This window comes from Lacerta agilis, chromosome 16 (genome assembly GCF_009819535.1).
Source record: "Lacerta agilis isolate rLacAgi1 chromosome 16, rLacAgi1.pri, whole genome shotgun sequence".
NCBI lineage: Eukaryota > Metazoa > Chordata > Lepidosauria > Squamata > Lacertidae > Lacerta > Lacerta agilis.
In genome coordinates this window covers 2171410-2192465 of record NC_046327.1, presented here as the reverse complement: position 1 = coordinate 2192465, position 21056 = coordinate 2171410, and the positions used below count along the sequence as shown (strand labels likewise).

Genomic DNA, 21056 nt, shown 5'->3' with positions numbered 1-21056 from the left:
ACCCTTAAATCAGAAGGTTTTATTGAGTTTATTATGCTTTTTAAAAAGTGAAACTTTTATTTCATTTTAATAAATATTTTAAGACAAGTGAAAGTTTTAAGACAAATACGTTAGTTACTAGAATTCAGTTCATTGTCTACATGACCAAGCTATGTCTGGGCAAATGTATTCTAACAAAGCAAGCTCTCCGTTTTTTAGATTAGTTCTTAAATACACAGCACATAACCTATTTTAGGGGGAGCATCTTGCAACAGCAAATATTAAGAGAAAACACAGAAGAGGAAGATGAAAACATCTGTGCAATGAAGACTATTCTTAAACCTCTGTAGAGTCCCACACAGGAGGAAAAGTTGACATAAGAATGGGCAGTTGGCTTAGCCAATTATTTACAAGAGCAATTCATTAAGAACATGTGCTGTAAAGGGTTAGAGCAAAATGATCTGTCAAAATCTGATTAGAATGCAGTTATGATATGTAAAGGTGTACACGGATAATATTTGTTGGTTCAGTCTCTTAATACCAACCACTCCATGCTTGTGAAAGTCTCAAATGGCCTCAAATTTTCAGGATCTCTTAATCAGTAAAAACAGAAGAGCACCATAATGGGGACTATGCAACAAAGAGTTTGCATTGCTTAACATCAAAAACTCAATGAAAGCATGAGGTTTACAAAAAAATACTTTAGGTAAAAGTGAAATGTTTAAGTTTCTGGAGTTAGTGCATTGTTATATAACCAAGGAATGTTTTCATTTTTACAGATCTTTGCAGATGAAGATTCTTTTACATCCAGCTCCATGCTACTTTTCTGAAAAAGAAACACATATGCCATTCAAAAACCTCGGTCAAAACTTTTAAAACTTCAAGCAGCAAATGAATATTTTTATGGTCACTTTGGCTATTAGAATTTAGATAATATTAAGAATAAGATGGTCAAAATTGAGAGAATATGTTTCACATGTAAGGGCAAAAAATGAGAAATCATTTTCCTTGCACGAGCGACGCGTGCAAGATCTCTGAATACAAGATTGTTTTTCAAAATTAGCACATGGATTTTGTTAAATAAAACTATATCCAGAGAATTTGTTGTGCAAGTGGGAGCAAATGAGAATTAAATAAATAAGTAAAAAACAGACAGCAGACTTCCTTGCTCTAACACAACTGGTCTGGGAAGTCCCCAAAGTTTAAAAAGCTATTTGCCACATTGGAAATGGTGGGGCAAAAAACCAAACTAGACCCTACTTTGGGTGTGCAGAATTAGTGCCATGCTTCTTTGGCTCCTGCCTCATGTACACAAACTGTTTCACATAGCTACTTGCTCCCTTGTGTACCTACTACGGTGTGACTGCTTGCGCTAGGCAAATGCAAATCTGAGCACAGCAGAAGTGCAAGCTATTTTATCCCTTACAGAACTGTGCTAGCAGTTTGCTGGCATTCCTTAGCTTCTGCTCCACTCAGTATTAGAAAGTGTTCCATCACAGCAATCCTGTCTGCTTCAGAAGCAAGTCCCATCGTGTTCACTGGGGCTTGGGAACATGGGAAGCTGCTTTTTACTGAGTCTACACTGACTGACATCAGCTCTTCAGAGTTTCAGACAGCGGGTGTGGCCACCCCTAACTGAGGGTGATTGGGGAGAAAACCTGCCCCTTCTACTTACAAAGCAGATGCTCTAACCACTGAGCAATGCTTCTTCCCCTGTAGGCAAATAAGAGAACTGCAGCCTAATTCACACACTGAAAACAGAGGAATGCCAACCCACCCCCAACACGGCAATAAAACACATTTCCATCTGCAAGATCCAATTGATACTAACCGTTTAACAGGTCTCCCCTATCCTGTGAGCCTGGCTGCTCTCTCTGTGGCGTTGAAGGAAGCGAACTCAGGGGGGAGAGAAGGATCTTTCTTTCAAGAGGAGTCGTGTGCGATGGTTTCCTGGCAAGTTCTGCATCTGATGCATATGGTTTTCCCGAAGGGGTAAGAACATTGTGAGCTTCCAGGCTCGCCAGAGAGAGACTAAACTCAGACCTGCACCTTGGGATTTGCTTTTTAGAAGGCAGCGAGTTTTCGAGCACAGACTTTTTCAACGCTTCCAAGCGCCTTCGAATAGATTGCAAATCCAGTTTGCACTCACTTCCCGCCACGCAGTCCGGCAAAGTGCTGCTGTCTTCTCTTACTTCATCCAGTTCAAAATCTTTACAACTCTTATTAAGGCTTATGAGTGCCCCTTCCCCTGGAAGGCTTTCTTGAAGTATGCCCAGTTGGATAACTTCCCGGCTATCAGAGCCACTTCCTATCGGAAGACCATCCCATGAAACAGTTGTGCACATGGAAGAATTCTGGCTCACGCAAGGAGGCAAAGTCTCTGCTGCAATGCTATTCCATGGAACATCCTCCAGCTCACTTGCACGTTCAGTCTTGAGGAGGCCAAGTTCTGGATTTTTTGTTTCACATTTGCCTGGAACAGTGTGTGTTAACCCTTGCTTCCAAAACATCTCATCCACTGGCCCAGCAGCTGCTTGATGGGTCAGCAATTCGCTACGGCCGGTAACCACCTGCTGGAAACAAAATGGAGACTGCGCTTCCAGAAAGGGAGATTCTGCAGTATCAGACATGCATGAAGACATAAAGCATGCCATACTTGAATCTACTTGGTTTCTAGACGCAGGGACTCGGTCCTCCTGTATGTCTTTTATTGCTTTGGTATGATTCAGTTCCACACTTGAGGCTTCTTCATCCTGGATAGCTTTTTTCCAGGAGCTTCTAATTTCAGTAACTAAAATTCAATCAAGAATAAGTGAAATGTAACACAGCACTGGAGACCACAATCCTATCCAATGTGTTTCTATTGCAGAGTTAGCATGTTACCTTCAAAACTAGCTAGGACAGCTTATTTATAATAAAACAACAACAACAACAACAACAACAACAACAAAATTACTTATACCCCACTCATCTAGCCAGGCCTCCCCAGCCACTCTGGGAGGCTTCCAACAGGATATTAAAAACACAATAACACATCAAACATTAAAAAATTTCCCTACACAGGGCTGCCTTCTTCTAAAAGTCAGATAGTTGTTTATTTCCTTGACATCTGATGGGAGGGCGTTCCACAGGGCGGGCGCCACCACCAAGAAGGCCCTCTGCCTGGTTCCCTGTAACCTCACTTCTTGCAGGGAGGGAACCGCCAGAAGGCCCTCGGTGCTGGAACTCAGTGTCCGGGCTGAAAGATGGGTGTGGAGACGCTCCTTCAGGGATACTGGGCCCAGGCCGTTTGGATTCCCTCACTTCCTTCCACATGCAATGTCATCAGTTACTTAAGTATAAGGTCCTTAGAAGAATGGTGGATATAACGTCAAAGTTCAGGGAAGCAAAACTATTTGTACTGCCAGACTGTGACTGATCTGTGTTTAAAAATCAGGTTCTGTGTGAGCCAAACAGATTTTCTTAGTTTGAAATGCTGTTCATGTGAACAGCAAGAAATTAGGCTGAAGCAGCAACCTCTGACCACTGAAAAGGCTTCCCTCCTCCAGGAGTATCTCACCAGTGCCCACAGAATGGAAGTGCCTGTTTTGCTGCCATAAGGGGAAGAAACTTACTCTTCATAAACAAAAAAAATGGATTCTCAGAGAGTGAAGGTAATGACCTAATACAATAGTCTGTGCCTGTCTTGTACAACAAATCAATTAGGCTCCACACGGCATTAGGAGAAGAGTACAGTTAAAAGTTGGTAAGAATCAACCCCTTTGGGAACTATTAGCATTTCTGCTAATCTGGCTTGTAACTGAACTCTGACCAACCGTTGTTTCCCCTCCTCTCCCACGTGTAATTACAATTTGGCAGGTAACTCATGCAGGCCAACACAGAGGACATCACACTTTCCCCAAGAACAGCTGATGTGACGAGATGGAACAATTGACTGGCCTCTCAATGAGTCAGTCAGCTCCAAATGGGAGCCTCCTGGTCCAGTGGGAGCCACTAGGACAATTTCTGCTTCCTTCTTCCTGACCTTTTAAAGAAAAATGGACAGAGGCGGAAAGGATGAGGATGTATCCAGAACAGCCTTTCTCAACCTTGGGTCCCGAGATGTTTTTGGCCTAGAACTCCCATCATCCCTAGGTAGCAGGAGCAGTGGTCAGGGATGATGGAAGTTGTAGTCCAACATCTGGGGACCCAAGGTTGAGAAAGGCTGATCTAGAAGAACCTGTGTGTCAAAAGGTATCAGCTGCCATTGCCTTCAACACTTGAGTCCTAGAGAAAAACGTTGCCATCTAGCACGGAAGCATCATTGACTGCCCAAAATATTGAACTATTTCTCTGATGACCTTAAGTGTGGTGTCTAGTCTACCAGGTCAAGAGAGAACGCGATTTCTTGTAAAATTCCTGCATCAGACAAGGGAATTACATCCCTTCAAAACCGTAACTTCGTACCAACTGGCATTGCAGAATCCTATGCCATAGGTAATTAAAGGGTGGACTATTAAAAGATACTCACTCAGATTTTCTGGGGTCCGTGGAATCTGTTTCTTTGGTAAGAAGGGATCTGAGATTAAGGTGCCAATCAGGTCCTCCAACTCCTGTCCTCCTCCTCCTCGAGTGCTCTGGGGAGAATTAGATACTACTACATCTGCCATCTGCAAAAAAAAAAAAAAAAATCCCACAAAAATCATACAAGTAACACAGGTTTCCACAGGACCGGGTTATACGCATGGGACTCTGAATCCAGCTTTGACAAACTATGGGACTATTAACATTGAGCTTTAGAGCAGCATTAGTAAAACTTCCAACAGAAAAAATAGTTCGTTAGACACCTGTCAACGAAACAGCTTTTTAGGCAGCTGCTCAAGATGTAAGCGGATTTCCCAACTCTTACCTAGGTGTCAGAGACCAGGCTGAGGAGTCCTGCTCTGATGAGGAATGGTGGGAGCCTCCCCCTCCCCCTGCTCCTGAAGCTGCCCAGGAGCAGTGAAGCAGTATAGATTTGGAGCAGTGGTTTGCAGAGGGACGTAGTTGGGAAGAATTGGGGGGGGGGGTTGAACAGCAAGGTGAAGAAGAACTGGAAGAGAGAAAGCTAACAGACTCACTCTCGCTGGAATGTCCAAGGTCACGTAGAGCAGATAAGGTGACTACACAAAAAGCACAGTGGTTGCAAGATCAGGTTGCAAGAAGGAAGTGATGGGGGTGACTGGGGGGGGGGGAATTGGGTGGAAACCTTAATTGGGAACACCTTTCCTCCGAGATGTTCTTGAGCTGTGATCATTAAAATCTCTTTAAACGGTAAGAGACTGTTTTTGCTTTGTTCTGCTTATCCACGGCCAAAGGGAGGGAGGAAGTCGCTCTCCCGAAGCCTGACACTAGGTCTCTCCCCTACCTCAGACCTTTCAATACTGAATCCAGCTAAGCCAGGCATAGGCAAACATTGGCCCTCCAGATGTTTGGGACTACAATTCCCACCATTCCTGACCACTGGTCCTGCTAGCTAGGGATGATGGGAATTGTAGTCCCAAACATCTGATGGACCGGAATTTGCCTATGCCTGAGCTAAGCAGAGCTGATTGCCTTGTGGCAATTTTCTGGCTGAATCACGTTAATGGACGTCTCTCACCTGTTCCGCCAGTTGCTCTTGTGCCTTCTTCAGAGGATCGTCCCTTTTGACAGAAGATGGCGTTTTGAATGTATCAGCTTGTTTTTTCTTTACTGCTTTCGCAGGTCTGGAATTTCTTCCTTTATATCTTAAGAGTTGATAACTAGAGTGATCTGCTGCCTTGGGTGTTTCAGTAACTGATCCCTGAAATGATGCAATATTTGCACAAATGCTCAAGGACCGGTTTTAGATGCAGACTGTCATTTTTGACAACTTAACCATCATGGTAGATTTAACTGCAACAGACAATGCTACAGTTTCCCAAATTATATGGATTTCCCTATTCAGAAGGGAGAAGCAGGATTTGGGCTGTTGCTACAGAAAAGCTTGTTGTAGCTGGTCTTCTTCAAAAGGTGAAAGATTTTATGATGCCACAGCAACCAAGCCACATTTGCACAATATACACGTATTAGACATTTAATTTTAAAGATTTTAGGCCCTCTTTCAGGGTAGATAACCTCACAAGATAGCTCACAAGTTGGCAATTGTTAATTATTGTTAACAATTATTGTTAATTGTTTTTATTATAGGGAATTGTTTTATAGATGGAAATGTTTTTAATTGTTTTTACATTTTTGTGTTTCCCCATTATAATTGTTTCATTTGTTTAATAAATTTCATGTATTTTATTGTTGTAACAGGTGGTAAGAAATCTAATAAAGAACTAAAAATAGTACACAACATAAAATACAAAAAAGATAAATGAAAATCAAGACAACTATTTAAAAACCCAATGAATTGCTTAGAAATATTTATAAATCTATTAGGCCATAGGATAAATAATTCCTTAGGCACAGGGGCACCACTGAAAAGGCCCTCTCATGCATGTCTACTGGCAGGCATATATGGTCTCAAGGCCATTAAAAGGTCAAAACCAGTAAAATAATCTTAGGATAAGGTTCAGCATCTTCAAGGCAATAGCCTCTCTATGAAATAATAACATTTTTTGAAGCAGATCAACACCATGTGGAAGGCAGGGAACACTCACAAAATAGTCTATGTGCTCCATCACACCCAGAGAAGCACTACTTCTTGGTGCCTATATTGTCTCCCTTCTCCTCCAACCAAAAGTAGTTATCACTCCCATCCACAAGCTGGGAAAGACAGAACCAGGCCAAATTATGACTTTACTCCAAGCTCTGTAACTCCTTGTAGACACTTCAGCTCCTCAAGAACAGTTAGGTTACCTTTTCCGAAGATACCCATGTTTCATTTTCAGAAGCTGTGGCAAGACTGGAAGAGGGCACGGCCATCCTGGGGGGGGGGGGGGGGAGAGGGGAGAAGCGAAAATATTACTAAATGCATAGTGTTGATGCTCTGCACTTCATTCAGTCAGTAACAGCTGTATGCCTCGTATCTGTCCGTTACGATTTCCCTCAATTCGTCCCGGTCATCAAAAGGCAGTTTTATTATAGGGAGAGCTAGTGCCAACTAGAGTAGAGCTTTATCTCTATTTGAGTATCAGCCTCCCAGAAGTATAGAGATGAATCTCAAACAACAATATACACACATGCAACGAATTAAGTGCCTGGCAATATATACTTCATAGAATGCTTTTAAAGGCAGACAAATTGCAATTGCACGCCACACAATCACAAACTGATGAAGACCAGTTTACGAACTGGAAGCAATCCACACAGAGAACTTCAAGCAAAATCAGTGTTTTACATATGGCAAGAACCGTATTTTCCCCGCGTATAAGACGCCCCCTCTTTTTTGAGACTCCAAATAGAGAAAATGGGAGGAGATTGCCCAGAGTTGCTGAGCTTTTTTGGAGGGGAGATTGCCCAGAGTCGTTGATCTTTTTATCGGGGGGGGGGGGGGCGGGGGTGTGCCCAGACTTGTTGAACATTTCGGGGGGTGCTGAAAATTGTTCACTCGCAGGAACGCAACAGCCAATCGCTTGCACGCTCGCCAAAAGCAAGCACCAATCGCCTGCCCAATTGCCGCAGCAGCCAATAGCCAGCGGACCTTGCGGCACCCACAAATCACCCGCAAAAACGCCACGGACAATATCCTGCTCGCAGCAACCACCAACCGCCCGTCCCACCTCTCCACTATCCGTGTATAAGACGCCCCCAGGTTTTTAGCACAATATTTTAAGAAAATAACCAGTCTTATACACAGAAAAATACGGTATTTCCCCCTGTTTGGATAAACTATTTACAGTCCTTTATAGGAAGGGCTACAAGAGCTGGAAGGTATGAGTCATATATAGCTGGGTCAATATTGACCCGTGCAGACTGCATGTGCAGCTCAAATGATATTTCAACCCTAAGAACTTCAGGGAGCAGCATGCATAGCTTAAGGGGGGCAGGACGGCATTCTTCAGAGGTGCTTCCCAAGCCTGAAAGGAGCAGCAGCAGCAGCGCAAGTGGGATCCTCCTCACTTGAGGGCAGCTTCCCATTACAGGGGAAACCAAGCAAAAATGAATTCAGCTCTGTTGCTTCGCCGCCCCCATACTGGACCCGGGTGCCTCCTTGGACTAAGGAAACGTAAGAGACGGCAGGCAAGTGAAACCATATAGCCCTAGAGCTCAAATCTAGAAGGAAAAGACTGTTTCACATTGCATTTCCATGAGAAGGTCACAGAACAATAAACAAGAGGTGAGATGTGTGGAAGTACTTCATCCCTGTACAATACATGCTCCTCCAGTTTTCAGAGTTGTGTCACATTCCACACACACACACACACACCTTGCTGCATAAGGACATATTAAAGCCATACCTGTCTGCAATTACCCCAGCTGAACTACCCTGACATCTTGATGCTTTGCCAGCAATCTCAAATTCTGTTTTCTGAAAACTCTTCTTCTTGGTAGAATCTAAAAATACATTTTTACAAAGAGAATCATGGCTTTTCGAGAAGTGCACATTTGTTATATTTACTAGATTAGAATACTCTAATGCAGGCATCCCCAAACTCGGCCCTCCAGATGTTTTGGGACTACAATTCCCATCATCCTTGACCACTCATCCTGTTAGCTAGGGATGATGGGAGTTGTAGTCCCAAAACATCTGGAGGGCCGAGTATGGGATGCCTGCCCTAATGACTAATACTACACGCCTCAAATATTGTTATTTAAATATATGTTATCAAGATAATTACAAAATTATGGCTAATGATGATGATTTTAAATGTATAAATATGCAAAGTGGGACAAGTCTGAGACTGCTGCCATCGAAAGCCCTTACCCGTGCTCTGAGGCTATGGATCTCAGGGCGGGATTGATAAAGCTGCTCTTGAGGTTTACCTGGAATTGATGCAGGGTACTGGCAGAAGACACTGCTTTTATAAGCTTCCTCGGTAGCAGGAGAAAAAGAAAGGGGAGACATGGCTGGTAATAAGTCAAGTGCCTTAAAAAGAAAGACATTCAAAAGGTTATGTTAAACAAGATTTTTAGCTCAGAGTAATATTATATCATCAATATTCCAGAAAACTTAAAATTCCTACAAAATTTTAAAACCACACATGCTCTTTTTCAAAATCTAAAAGGCTGCCCTTAAGTTTTGCCATTTCAATAAACATTTGAAATCTTACAACCTTACAAGATTAAGGGGTCGTAAGTTTGGCTCTTTAAGATGGTTCAAATCAAGAGAATTAACCCATTGCAAAATACCTGAGGGTTTTACCAGCGTCACTACCAAAAAGTGTGTTGGTCAAGTTAGACAATTAGTATAACAATAAAGGGACTTTACAGGAATTTGGGATTTTTACAGGCAATTTGTTTCAATTAATTTTATACTGAAAACATACAATTTTTTAGAATCAATGCAAGCCTTTTACTCTCCCTGAACAGATACTTACATGATCTGGATTTTTAATTAAATGAAAAGGTGACTGGCCAAGGCAATTTTCCCACTTCAAATCCCATTCCTGCTGTTTTTTAGAAATAGACTGCTTTATTGATACACAATCTTCACGGTTTAATTTTTGCCTGTAAGAATTTGAAGAATAACCAACATAAGTTACTACAAAGTGTTTTATTCTAGCAAACTGAGATTTCATGAACGAATGAGTTATATCAAGTGATTGTCTCGTCTATAAATACACAGCAGCTGTGCCTTAGCTAGTCTAGTTGTGAACCATAATGAAAGTAAGCAGAAAGAAACTGCAAGACCACAACATACAAGTTTCATTTACAAAAATCTGAAGCTATTTGGTACTCATAAAAGTTTGTATCTTAAAAAGTTAAGTTACTAGACTACAAATACTAGTATAGACCTGAAAAGCAAGAATATTCACCAATAGGCAATTAAAATGAGCTAACTGCAAGTTAATGAAATCATAAGGTAAAGAGTACAGGTCCTCTGTTTAAAATAGAATCTGGACACCAAGACATACAGGGAGAAAGGAATTTTGTACTCCAAGTTCAGATCGATCAACTAGTCCAGAAACAAATGTGCTTGTATGCTTCCCACTCTTTTCTATTCCGTTTCTTAATACTTCCAGGGTTTGTTAAACTACAGTTTCCTCATGGCATCCAAACCAGGAATCACTGATTTAAGCAAATCTTTTAAAAATACAAAAAAAAGGAATATTCCTGGTTTGTAGAGATTACTTAAAGCAGTTTCCTGGTTCAGATATCATGAGGAAACCGACTTAATAAACCATAGAAGTATTGACTTAAGGTTGATAACAGAAGAGAGGGCATAGTTTGTTCCAGATCCAGGAAATCATGGTTTACAGACCCTTACATCTAAGCCAGGCCAGTAAGTCAGTTTACTCATGCCACAAGTATGTGAAAAACAGCTGTGCGTGTAGGGTGTGCAAGCCACAGACTACTGAGCTCACCTCAGTGACTTAAGACCCTGTAAATTAATGTTCTGGTATTTGGTCTTTCCTTCCATGTACTGAAGATCCAATTTTAGTGCATTCTTGTCAATGCGCCAGCGCTCATGCATCAGTATTTCCAAGGCTTTGTTGAGTAAGTGGACGACCGTTAAAACGTTTAGTTTTCCTTCTTCATAGACATTCCCTACATGAAACTGCAAAATGTTGCAAACAAGGGCAGGAACTGATTAATACAGAAATGCATCGTCGTAACACCTCATTCCTCTTTCGAAAACTGAGAAAAATATAATGGGATAAAACAAAATAAAAAATATTTTTAAAATCCTTCCAGTAGCACCTTAGAGACCAACTAAGTTTGTTCTTGGTATGAGCTTTCCTGTGCATGCACACTTCTTCAGATATCTGAAGAAGTGTGCATGCACACAAAAGCTCATACCAAGAACAAACTTAATTGGTCTCTAAGGTGCTACTGGGAGGAATTTTTTTTATTTTTTATTTTGTTTTTACTATGGCACACCAACATGGCTACCTACCTGTAACTATAATGGGATAGTTAGCCATGCAAGACAAATGGAGTGAAGACCGTGACTTAAGAGATAACTGAGTGCCTGTGGCTTGAGATTCAGGGCTGTGGATTGTTTCTTTATGCCATGGGCCTGGAAGTGAAAGAGGGAGTGGCTGAAGAGTAAAAGATGGCATTTTAACTGTGATTTTCCAAGGGATTACTGAGGAAGGGGCACAAAAAGACTTTCGGCATCATGCTAGTGTATGCTTGGGAGCAATCAGTCAACTCCTTTAAAAATTTACATGGCAAACAATTTAAATGGGGGGGGGTCCCTTGGGGGTAGTATGCGATCTGTGGGTTAGTCACCCCTGCTTTTTTACACATGAAGGGTGCAGATATGTGCATGGAACTTCGTCCAACACAATGATTGGTCAGCTGCAAGGAGAGCCTAGCTCACGTAAGCCCAACTCAGTGTAGCGGTAGAATGATCTTCCAAGAAGTAAAACATCTTCACTATACTGCAGATCTTTCCCTACATTTTGTCTCAACAAAGTTGCTAATCACAATAGCTAGGGGACAATGAATTTCAGACAACTAAACGAAACAAGAGAAAAAACAAAAACTTCTACAGAAACAGTGGAGCAAAAACAAGGATGCAAAGAAACTTACTTGGTGCATATCCTTTTCAACTTTTTCAAGTAGAGGCCTCGGAACATTAATAGCGACACTTGTGCCATCTAATATGTACTGGTCAATATGACCTTTGACAACTGAATCTACAACTTCTATTTCTTTTTGTAGACGTGTAAGTGTTTCCGTTATATGTGTCCATAAACAGCGAACCTTTGGGAGTAAAGGGGGGGGGTGGAAACGAGAGAGAAAATGAGATACCTTGAGAAAGCAGAAATATGCATGTGCGTAAAATGTTGGTCCTGTGGGGGGGGGGGGGAGGTTACCGGATGGTGATAGCTGGAATTACATAATCAAAGATCCTCACCTTCCCAACTCTCTCTGCTGTGTTGTTCTGACTTGGATTAACGCCTTTCTCCATTCTAGCCAGAAAATGAAAAACACAAAAAGTGTGAGCCAAGGGTACAATTTGTGCTACTGCAAAAGCTGACTCACATATTCTGGTGTATTTGCTAACAGCTAATCAATAGCCATTGAGAGCATTAGGCATGACAGTGTATCACATACAAGTCAACACAAAACGCTTCCTTCTCCCACTTCTCACATCTGCCAGCTATTATGTTGTAATGAAAATGTGTTAACACCACAACCAGGGCAAAAAACTCTAAACTGAAAACTTTCAAATGTAAGCAAGCTAAGAGGGTGAACTTACTTTTGGAGCTGCTTGTCCAGATCTGCATTTTCAAATTTTAAATCTCTAATTCGCTTACTAAAATGCCTGCAAACAGAGAAGTAAAAGCCAATAGCCACAGGTAAACATTCTTAAATGTACAATACTCCCAAAAGCAGCTGGTGAAGAGCAAACAGCATTTTTTCCTTAAGCCCCAAACCCCCAATGTGTGCTTCACATAGTTCATGTGTTTACTTTTTTTAGTAATATGCAATTCTAAGATGACAGCTCCCTAAAAGTTTTTGTTTTTTTTAATCAAGAAGCCTTTTCTAGCTCCCTAGGGATTTCCTCCTACTCTCCCTGACAACTTTGTAGAGACTGCCCTGAGTCTTTTGGCAGGATCATGAATTTATTTGGCTTCTGGTCTTTTTTGAAGTGCTAAGATTTTGTCTTACATTTTTGTATGTTTCATACTTATTTTTTATTTGAATTGTGCATTTGTGCGCTACCCTTTGTGAGGGCCTTTTTTGGCCGGAAGGCAGCACAGAAACAAAACAAACTCTAACAATCTCAGCCAGGGGTAGGCAACCTAAGGCCTGTGGGCCGGATGTGGCCCAATTGCCTTCTTAATCCAGCCCACGGATGGTCCGGGAATCAGCATGTTTTCACCTGAGTAGAATGTGTGCTTTTATTTAAAATGCATCTCTGGGTTATTTGTGGGGCATAGGAATTCGTTCATTTCCCCCTCTCAAAAAATATTGTCCGGCCCCCCACATGGTCTGAGGGACAGTGGACCGGCCCACAGCTGAAAAAGGTTGCTGACCCCTGATCTCAGCTATATGGTTGTTTGGATCACTCAGACCACCACAACTTACGTTATAGAAACTCTACTTACTGTGCTTTTTTCTGCAATTCTTCAATCAAAAAGTCTTCCTTTTGCAGACTGTGTAAAAATCTGCTTCGTGCTACATGGTATTTTGCAACTGCAATGTTCAGGTCGGGAGGTCTTGAGTTCACTGCTTCAGGATAGGGTATGCCAGCACCTACATGGAAGAAGCAAGTTTCTCAAGCCTTTTGTGCATGAGCCGCCCCTTCATTCTGTTTTCTGAGCCCTTGAATCCAGGATCAACTCCATGTCCTACAATTTATTTTCCACCTGGTGCGCATATAAAAAAAGCTCATTTGGAATAGAAAGCCTTCCCATAAATGATTGCTTACCTGCAGAATCTGCTTTAACATGTTGCATTATGACATATCTTGCGAAGCAGTACATTAGATGAATGAACTTAGAGCCACCGGGAGAAAGGAATAAAGATGCAACGACTGGAGGAAAGCTGTTTCCACATTCGTCCTCAGGAATTAAAAGGATAAAAAAGTGAATGGAGGAAGTGAACTGTAGCCGACAACTCTATCTCTTAGATTAAGTTTTAGCTACTACCTCTTTGCAGTACTAATACAATCAGCAAACAAATCAATACCAAGTAGCTTTGACAAATCAGCATACTTTGCTTCACCATTTCCTGAGGCTTGCACCAATACCCAACTTCTGATTGTATTGTTTTGTTATGATTTTTAATTGTTTTGCTGTAGATTTTAATTAAGGATGTTGAGTACCCCAATGGATTTGTTATTGTATAATTAAGAATGTATTGATTTTATAGCTGTATGCTGCTTAGAAGCCATTATGACATGTAAGTGGTGTATAAAGTAATAAATAATATTGTGCCTGAGCCATAGCTCACAATACACCTTCCTTCCTCTGCTGAGAGAGAGAGAGATGGAGAGGAAGAGGGGTCATGGGATTGTAGAGTTGGAAGGGACCCCAAAGGGTCATCTAGTCCAACCCTCTGAAATGCAGGAATCCCAGCCAGCAGAGGAAGAGAAACTGTGAAGTCCAGACCCCCAAAGTGGCCCAGTGGCCAAAGGAGGTACCTGTGGGACAAGAACAGCACTTCCATCACTCCAACCAGACCCCATGGTTACTTTGGGGATCAGACAGGTAAGAACGGTGGAGGCCCCCTAGGAGGCCTCATCTATGATGGCGATCGCATGTTGTTGTTGCCGTTTGTAAACCAGTTAAAGCAACAACCAGAGTGCCATCCCTGCCTCCCCCCACTCCACCCCGGGCAGCTGTTCTGGGATGAGCAGGGATTCCCAAACATCACTGCTGTGCTAACAATGGCCATTCCTGGACAGGAACAGCTTGGTTACAGCGACCCGTGTACTGGTAGTGTCACAACTGGATTTTTGTGGAAGTTAGACAGGCTCTGAAACTGAACACATTTTGTCAGACACTAACAACTTATTTTTACATGCTTTCCCAAAAGCATGTTGATGCATGGAAAACATCCGATTTTTTCTCTGATAATAGTTTTATCTGTTTTTATTTGTTATATTTTCATTTTTTTATTGTTGGATATCACTATGGTATTTTGTTACCATTATTATTATTATTATTATTATTATTATTATTCAGCCCATCTGGGTGGCTCCCAAAAACACAATAAAGCATCAAACATTAAAAACTTCCCTGGACAGGGCTGCCTGTTTATTCATATTCCAAACAAATGAAGCAAGCAAGCAAGCAATAGCTTCTGTTGTGCTGAATCCTACCCAGCATGACTTCATCAAATGTATCTTCATGTCGGCACTGGGTGTTTTAAATTCAATCCCACATGCTGTAACCAAAGGATTGCAAAGCCATATTAAAACGGCCATGTTTAGAACTAAAAACTAAAGAGAGGTACCAATGTTCTGATCCTGGACAGCAACAATTTAAACTGACCAGCTACTTTTGGGGCTAGCAAGGAAACCTCCCCAAAGGAACAAGTACTGGAGGAAGGAACCTTCGTCCACACTCTTTTCTGGCTCTCCTTTCAAACAGTTTCTATTGTTTGCTGACAACCTGAACTACTTGTGTTGTTGCAAGACGATAAAAGCTTGAAAAAGGTGAAATGGTGCAGAGAATAGGGCATGAGAGAACTCTCCCTCTCAGCACAACGTCTGAAAGGAATTCTCATAGACCACCAATATGTATGGGGCAAATATGTGAACCCCTTTTTCATTCTTGCCGATACTTACTGAAATTCTTCTTAGCCATTCGTAACTATGTTTCCTGAATTCAGAGTCTGCCTTTTTATCTGTTAGAGGAAAACAAAATCTTTCCATTCCCAGGGAAGGGAAAGAAGTCAATTTCAACAAATGTTCAATGAATCAAATATATTTCTCACATAACATAGCAATACAAAAGGCTCAGTGTTCTCAGGTTTGCATTAACAAATTACAGTTATTGCATGTTTACTGTGGAAAAACCTAAGTATCCCACCTAGGGTAGAAGTTTGCATAGACAACAGTTGTAGTCCATTTTCAGGATGGCACTGATAGTACTAAACCATCCCCAACCCCTGGCCAAGCTGATGGGAGGTGGAGTCCAAAAACCTCTGGAAGGTACCCTGTTGTCGACCCCTTTACTAAATGACAGGCAAGTGATGGAGACAAGAAGAGGAATGTTACAATTACAGCAATGTGTTCTAAATGGGCAACCTTTTAAGAATCTTTGAAAGCTTCAGTTGATGTGGAATATGTCAACAAAGGGTTCTGGTGTGTGTTCACCCTAGAGAACATGTGCTGAATGCTTTACAACAGCTGCACAGGCTTCCAGTTCACTTCCAAACACAAGCTGACATACAAGTCTCTCACTACATGACTTGGGCCCAAAACACCAAAAGGAGCATCTTCTCCCATATAAAAACAAAATCGAAAATTCTTTCTAGTAGCACCTTAGAGACCAACTGAGTTTGTTCCTGGTATGAGCTTTCGTGTGCATGCACACTTCTTCAGATACACTGAAACGTGTATATAAATCTGTCTAATCTTAAGAACTCCAGGTCCCATCAGTAATGAAGGACAAATAGCTAGGAGGTAAGCAAGTAGATAGGGACGCAGGTGGCACTGTGGGTTAAACCACAGAGCCTAGGGCTTGCTGATCAGAAGGTCGCCGGTTCGAATCCCCACGATGGGATGAGCTCCGGTTGCTCGGTCCCAGCTCCTGCCCACCTAGCAGTTTGAAAGCACGTCAAAGTGCAAGTAGATAAATAGGGACCGCTCCAGCGGGAAGGTAAATGGCATTTCCGTGCGCTGCTCTGGTTCGCCAGAAGCGGCATAGTCATGCTGGCCACATGACCCAGAAGCTGTACGCCGGCTCCCTCGGCCAATAAAGCGAGATGAGCACCCCAACCCCAGAGTCATCCGCAACTGGACCTAATGGTCAGGGATCCCTTTACCTTTTCCTTTAAGCACCTCTCCTAGGGCGCTGTGGCAGCACCTAAACTGTGAATCTTCCTGCCTTAGGAAGTCTATTTGGCCTGCTTTCTCTTCAGCTTTTGCCACATAGTTAAGCAGGAGTTGACAAAATATAGCTGGTTTAATGACCAGGCATTAGTTTCTACTAGCTAGCTATGCAGTCTAGTTGCACTATGATAACACAATAATACTACAGGACATGAATTTATCAACGAATATATTATCTGCAAAATATCAATAGAGTTTAAATTTGATATAACTTGGGTTTTTTTCAAATTCTGTTTTTAACTAGAGATTTATTCCACAGCTTTTGGCTGGAATTTCCTCCCTCACTTTCTTAGGTTTTTTTTTGTTTTCCCACCCAGCCAGTCATTTTGTCTCCAAAAGCCTATCTACATGTTTAGTTTGGAAATAAATCACTATCCATTGTTTTTGTAGACAGTTAGAACTGAATGACTGCAGAAACAAAGCAGATAGAAAGAGATCAACTTCCATCCTGAATGCCCACAGCCTTGTTTAAGCTGGAATTCCTGCTTGCTACAATAAATTGGCATTAGCATAAATAACTGAACACATATCATCTTACCTAGCGACTGGCTTCCTCCATCTGCATCTTTTGAAACTGAGCTTACTATGACAATTAGTAAAGTTTATCACCTAATTCACTTGTCAGAACAGAAAATTCTGGCACATGACTTAGTCTTACCCCAGCAGGTATTTGACCTTTCAGAATAATTTATTTTAGTGAACTGATCTCTTGCTTTTATATAATTTCCTGAGTGCAAGTATTACTTAACATAGAAGCCCTTACTTCTGAAAAGACATCTGCAAGATTGCACTGTTAAATGCACTGCTATGTTTTACAACAAATAAATTGTGTAATCGTATATTCCAAACACTGAATACTATATTGTTACAAAGATACTATTCATGACATCAACTGGGAAAAAGTTCTGTTGCTCATCGCTATCAGTTTCCAGCACCTTGTGACCCCAACACCACAAAGAAGATCTTGCAGGAGTTGCAACTAGTCTCCAGATAATGTGCAGCAAGTCCCTTGTTAGCTAATTTTTTCCTCTCAAACAAAGGCACAATGGGAGCAGCAGCAGCAAGCTTAAAATCTCAAGAAATGATGTGAAGAAATGGAGGAAAGGATGTTAAATTAACAAGTAGTACCTACACATTCCTCTAATTTTGTTAACCACATCCACAGGAATTCTTCCCTCTACCTTGTGCACAATATCCATCCTTTTGGTGGGCAGAGGAGGAGTAGAAACAAACATTATGGTTATATTCTCTGCAGTAAGACTAGACCTCTACTACTTGTGCGCTGGATATTACACTATTTTCTTTGAATGGGGAGCAATACGTCAGTCCCACAAAGGGATAGCAATGTACAATTTCTCCCCAGAGGAAGGCTGCTACTAGCAATTGTGGGCTGCATAGCTTCTGGGCCCTTGGCCACACAGCTATCAAACTGGCAAGCACCCTGTTACCCTTCTCTGCAGGAAAGGGTGATAAGGCGCGCCCTTGCAGGGAACCAGCTACGTTCTAGTGGCCACAATTTTTGATATGGCTTGTAAGGCCATCCAGAAGTTGTGGATCCCTGTTCATAATTTTGTCAATAAGAAAAAGCTATTGAGTAATAAAGCATCCTTTAAATTAAGTTAATGAGAAATGACACACACCTGAAAATCTCATTACAATGAGACTGGTCCACGCTGGAAAACAGGAAGTGCACAACAATACTAAATGCATCTTTGTTCGGTTTGTCAAACATGTTCCTAAAAAATAATAGTGATAAAAATTATGAAAACCAGAAATGTCCTTGTAAAGAAAAAAATTGCCCCATGCACAAACCTCAGCCCCCACCAGGATTGCCTCCTTTCCTCCCTTCATGACAGGCGGAGACGCAATGCATGATTTTTTGCTCAATGCAGTGATAGCAGCTCACAAAATAATAAGATTTATAGAGAAGCAGGTCATTGTTTTTTGGAGCAAGAAATGAGATTAACATCCAACCATGCTTTCTTCCCCCTCTTATAATAGCACATTTAAAATTTACAGGAGTGCTACAAGGCCACAGTCCTGCACTATTAATTCTTTCCCATGACCCATTTTAGTGTCGGTAAATACAATTCGCGTGAACGTGGAAGTTCTTTTTTAATATAAAGGGAGAGGATAGGTGCAGTGACGGGAACCACTTCACCTGATGTTTGCCCGCCAAAGGTGTGCTTAAGGCACACAAGTACTTCATTTCAAAGACGTTATCTTATCCTTTTAAAAAAATAATAATAACAACCCACCATAAATAATGCTGTTGTTTTGTTTCGTCTGGCTCTTCATGACCCCATGGACCAGAGCACGGCAGGGGTTGAATAAATCCCCATAGCATTTTAACCCCCACTGAAACCAGCACAGCTGCTTCTAGGATCTTGTGTGAGATATACACCCATTAAACCAGTGGGTCTCCAGCTGTTTTTGAATTACAATTCCCATAATGGAGTCAGAGTCGTGGAACTGGAAGGGACCCCCGGGGGTCATCTAGTCCAACCCACTGCAATGAAGGAACCTCAGCTGAAGCATCCATGGCAGAGGACCACCCAACCTCTGCTTAAAAACCTTGAAGTGCCTACAAGCCCCGTAAGCATCCCGACCACAGGCCCTGCCAGCTGCGGAAGATGGGAATTGTAGTCCAAAAAACAGCCAGTGACCCAAGTTTGGGAAACGAGGCGTTAAAGAAAGGTCTGTTTTTTTTGTTTTGTTTTTTAAAAGGGACTTGGCTGAAATGGCAAAGCTTACTGGAAAATTAAGAGATAAGGACAGCAGAGACTTTTAAAAAGGATTGGGAACCATTTATGTTGTATTCACAGACATACTGTAAAGAAGCGGACTCACTAGCAGGATCTGAGTAAACACTTACAATTAAAATATAAAAGCTAAGATGCAACAATTGGGAAAACAATAAAATGTAAGATTTGGTTTGGGAGATGTGGTACAAAAAATTGTTAAGAATGGAATAATATTTATATAGGGGAGCTTTTAATGTTTAATAGATTGTTGTATTTTAACATTCTGTTGGAAGTGGCTGGGGAGGGTATAAATAATAAATTTAATATTATTATTCTAGATAAAAGATTACAAAATTAGAGAAGAATAAAAAAGGCAGGAGAAACAAGTATTTAAAGAAAGAGAAGAGGTCGTTGAGGGAGGGGGTTGGGATTTCTACGTGACTGTGTGGAATATGAAATTGTAAAATTCAGTAAAAATTAAAAATAAAAGGCCCACTCACACGCCCAGGCAGATATGCGTGGAGACCCTCCCGGCGGCGGCTTTTCCCGGGTCGAAGCCCAGCGCCAGAAGGAAGAGCCAGAGGTGCTCTTTCTCCCAGGCGGGAGGAGCCGAGAGCTGCTGCGTTGCGCTCATGGCCGACACGTGTCTTCCTTTCCCACGAGCAGGTATCCTCCGCGTCGCCGCTCGGCTGTTCCTCGAGGACCCCGCCTTCGCCAAGCCCTTCCCTTCCCTCAGCTCCTCTCAGAGGCTCCTCTCTTCTTCAGCCGCAGCCGCAGCCGCCGACGCCTCGCCCTCACGCGCCGCCATTGAGGCTCAAACCGCCAAAAAAGAAAACCGGGAGCGGGGACGAGGCGCGCGCCAGCCAATCACAGAAGAGCCTGCGCGGATCCAGCCAATGGGGAAAGTCCGGCTTCCCGTTCCCGGCATGCAGCGCTCGCCGGATACAAATACGTACCCGAGGCGCGCCGGCGTAGAGCTACGAAAATGTAGAGGGGCTCTTAACCCCCGCAAGGACTAATCCTTGCAAGGACTACGTGGCCAGCACAGGAGCCCAACTCCTAGGGGGCTGAGTTCCCTTCCACCGCCACCCCCATAAAAGAATGGGTGGGGGCCGGATTTAGGTTTGATGAGGCCCTCGGCTACTGAAGGTAATGGGGCCCTTGATACGTCCAGCTGCCCTTTGTCAACAACAAATGGTCGCTGTGTTTTTGTGTTGAATATATGCTATATGGCCATTTATGGACCTAATGCATGAGATGCGGGTGGCGCAGTGGGTTAAGCCACTGAGTCTAGGGGTTGGCGGTTCGAATCCCCGCAACAGGGTGAGCTCCTGTTGCTCGGTTCCTGTTCCTGCCAACCTAGCAGTTCGAAAGCTGGTCAAAGTGCAAGTAGATAAATAGGTACCACTCCGGCGGGAAGGTAAACGGCATTTCTATGCGCTGCTCTGGTTCACCAGAAGTGGTTTAGTCATGCTGGCCACATGAGCCATAGCTGTCAACTTTTCCCTTTTCTTGCGAGGAATCCTATTTGGAATAAGGGAAATTCCCTTAAATAAAGGGAAAAGTTGACAGCTATGGCTCATGACCTGGAAGCTGTACACCGGCTCCCTCAGCCAGTAAAACAAGATGAGCGCCGCAACCCCAGAGTCGACGGCAACTGGACCTAACGGTCAGGAATCCTTTACCTTTATGGACCTAATAGGTATCTAAAGCTATTTGCACAT

The 21056-nt window shown here is 42.4% G+C and overlaps 1 protein-coding gene and 1 non-coding gene across 2 annotated transcripts; both read right to left on the bottom strand.

The window, feature by feature from the left end:
• Window positions 1-51: 51 nt before the first annotated feature.
• On the bottom strand, window positions 52-20000 carry HAUS6 (HAUS augmin like complex subunit 6). Its single transcript, XM_033173080.1, has 17 exons — window positions 19833-20000; window positions 18229-18324; window positions 15320-15398; window positions 13457-13589; window positions 13134-13281; window positions 12281-12346; window positions 11936-11990; window positions 11608-11781; window positions 10434-10627; window positions 9447-9576; window positions 8893-8995; window positions 8367-8463; window positions 6826-6892; window positions 5600-5782; window positions 4490-4628; window positions 1811-2770; window positions 52-805 (listed from the first exon to the last, which is right to left on the bottom strand). The coding sequence occupies exons 1-17, from the start codon at window positions 19964-19966 to the stop codon at window positions 798-800; spliced, it is 2766 nt and encodes a 921-aa protein (XP_033028971.1). The 5' UTR covers window positions 19967-20000; the 3' UTR covers window positions 52-797.
• On the bottom strand, window positions 6979-7110 carry LOC117061337. Its single transcript, XR_004428071.1, has one exon.
• Window positions 20001-21056: the final 1056 nt, after the last annotated feature.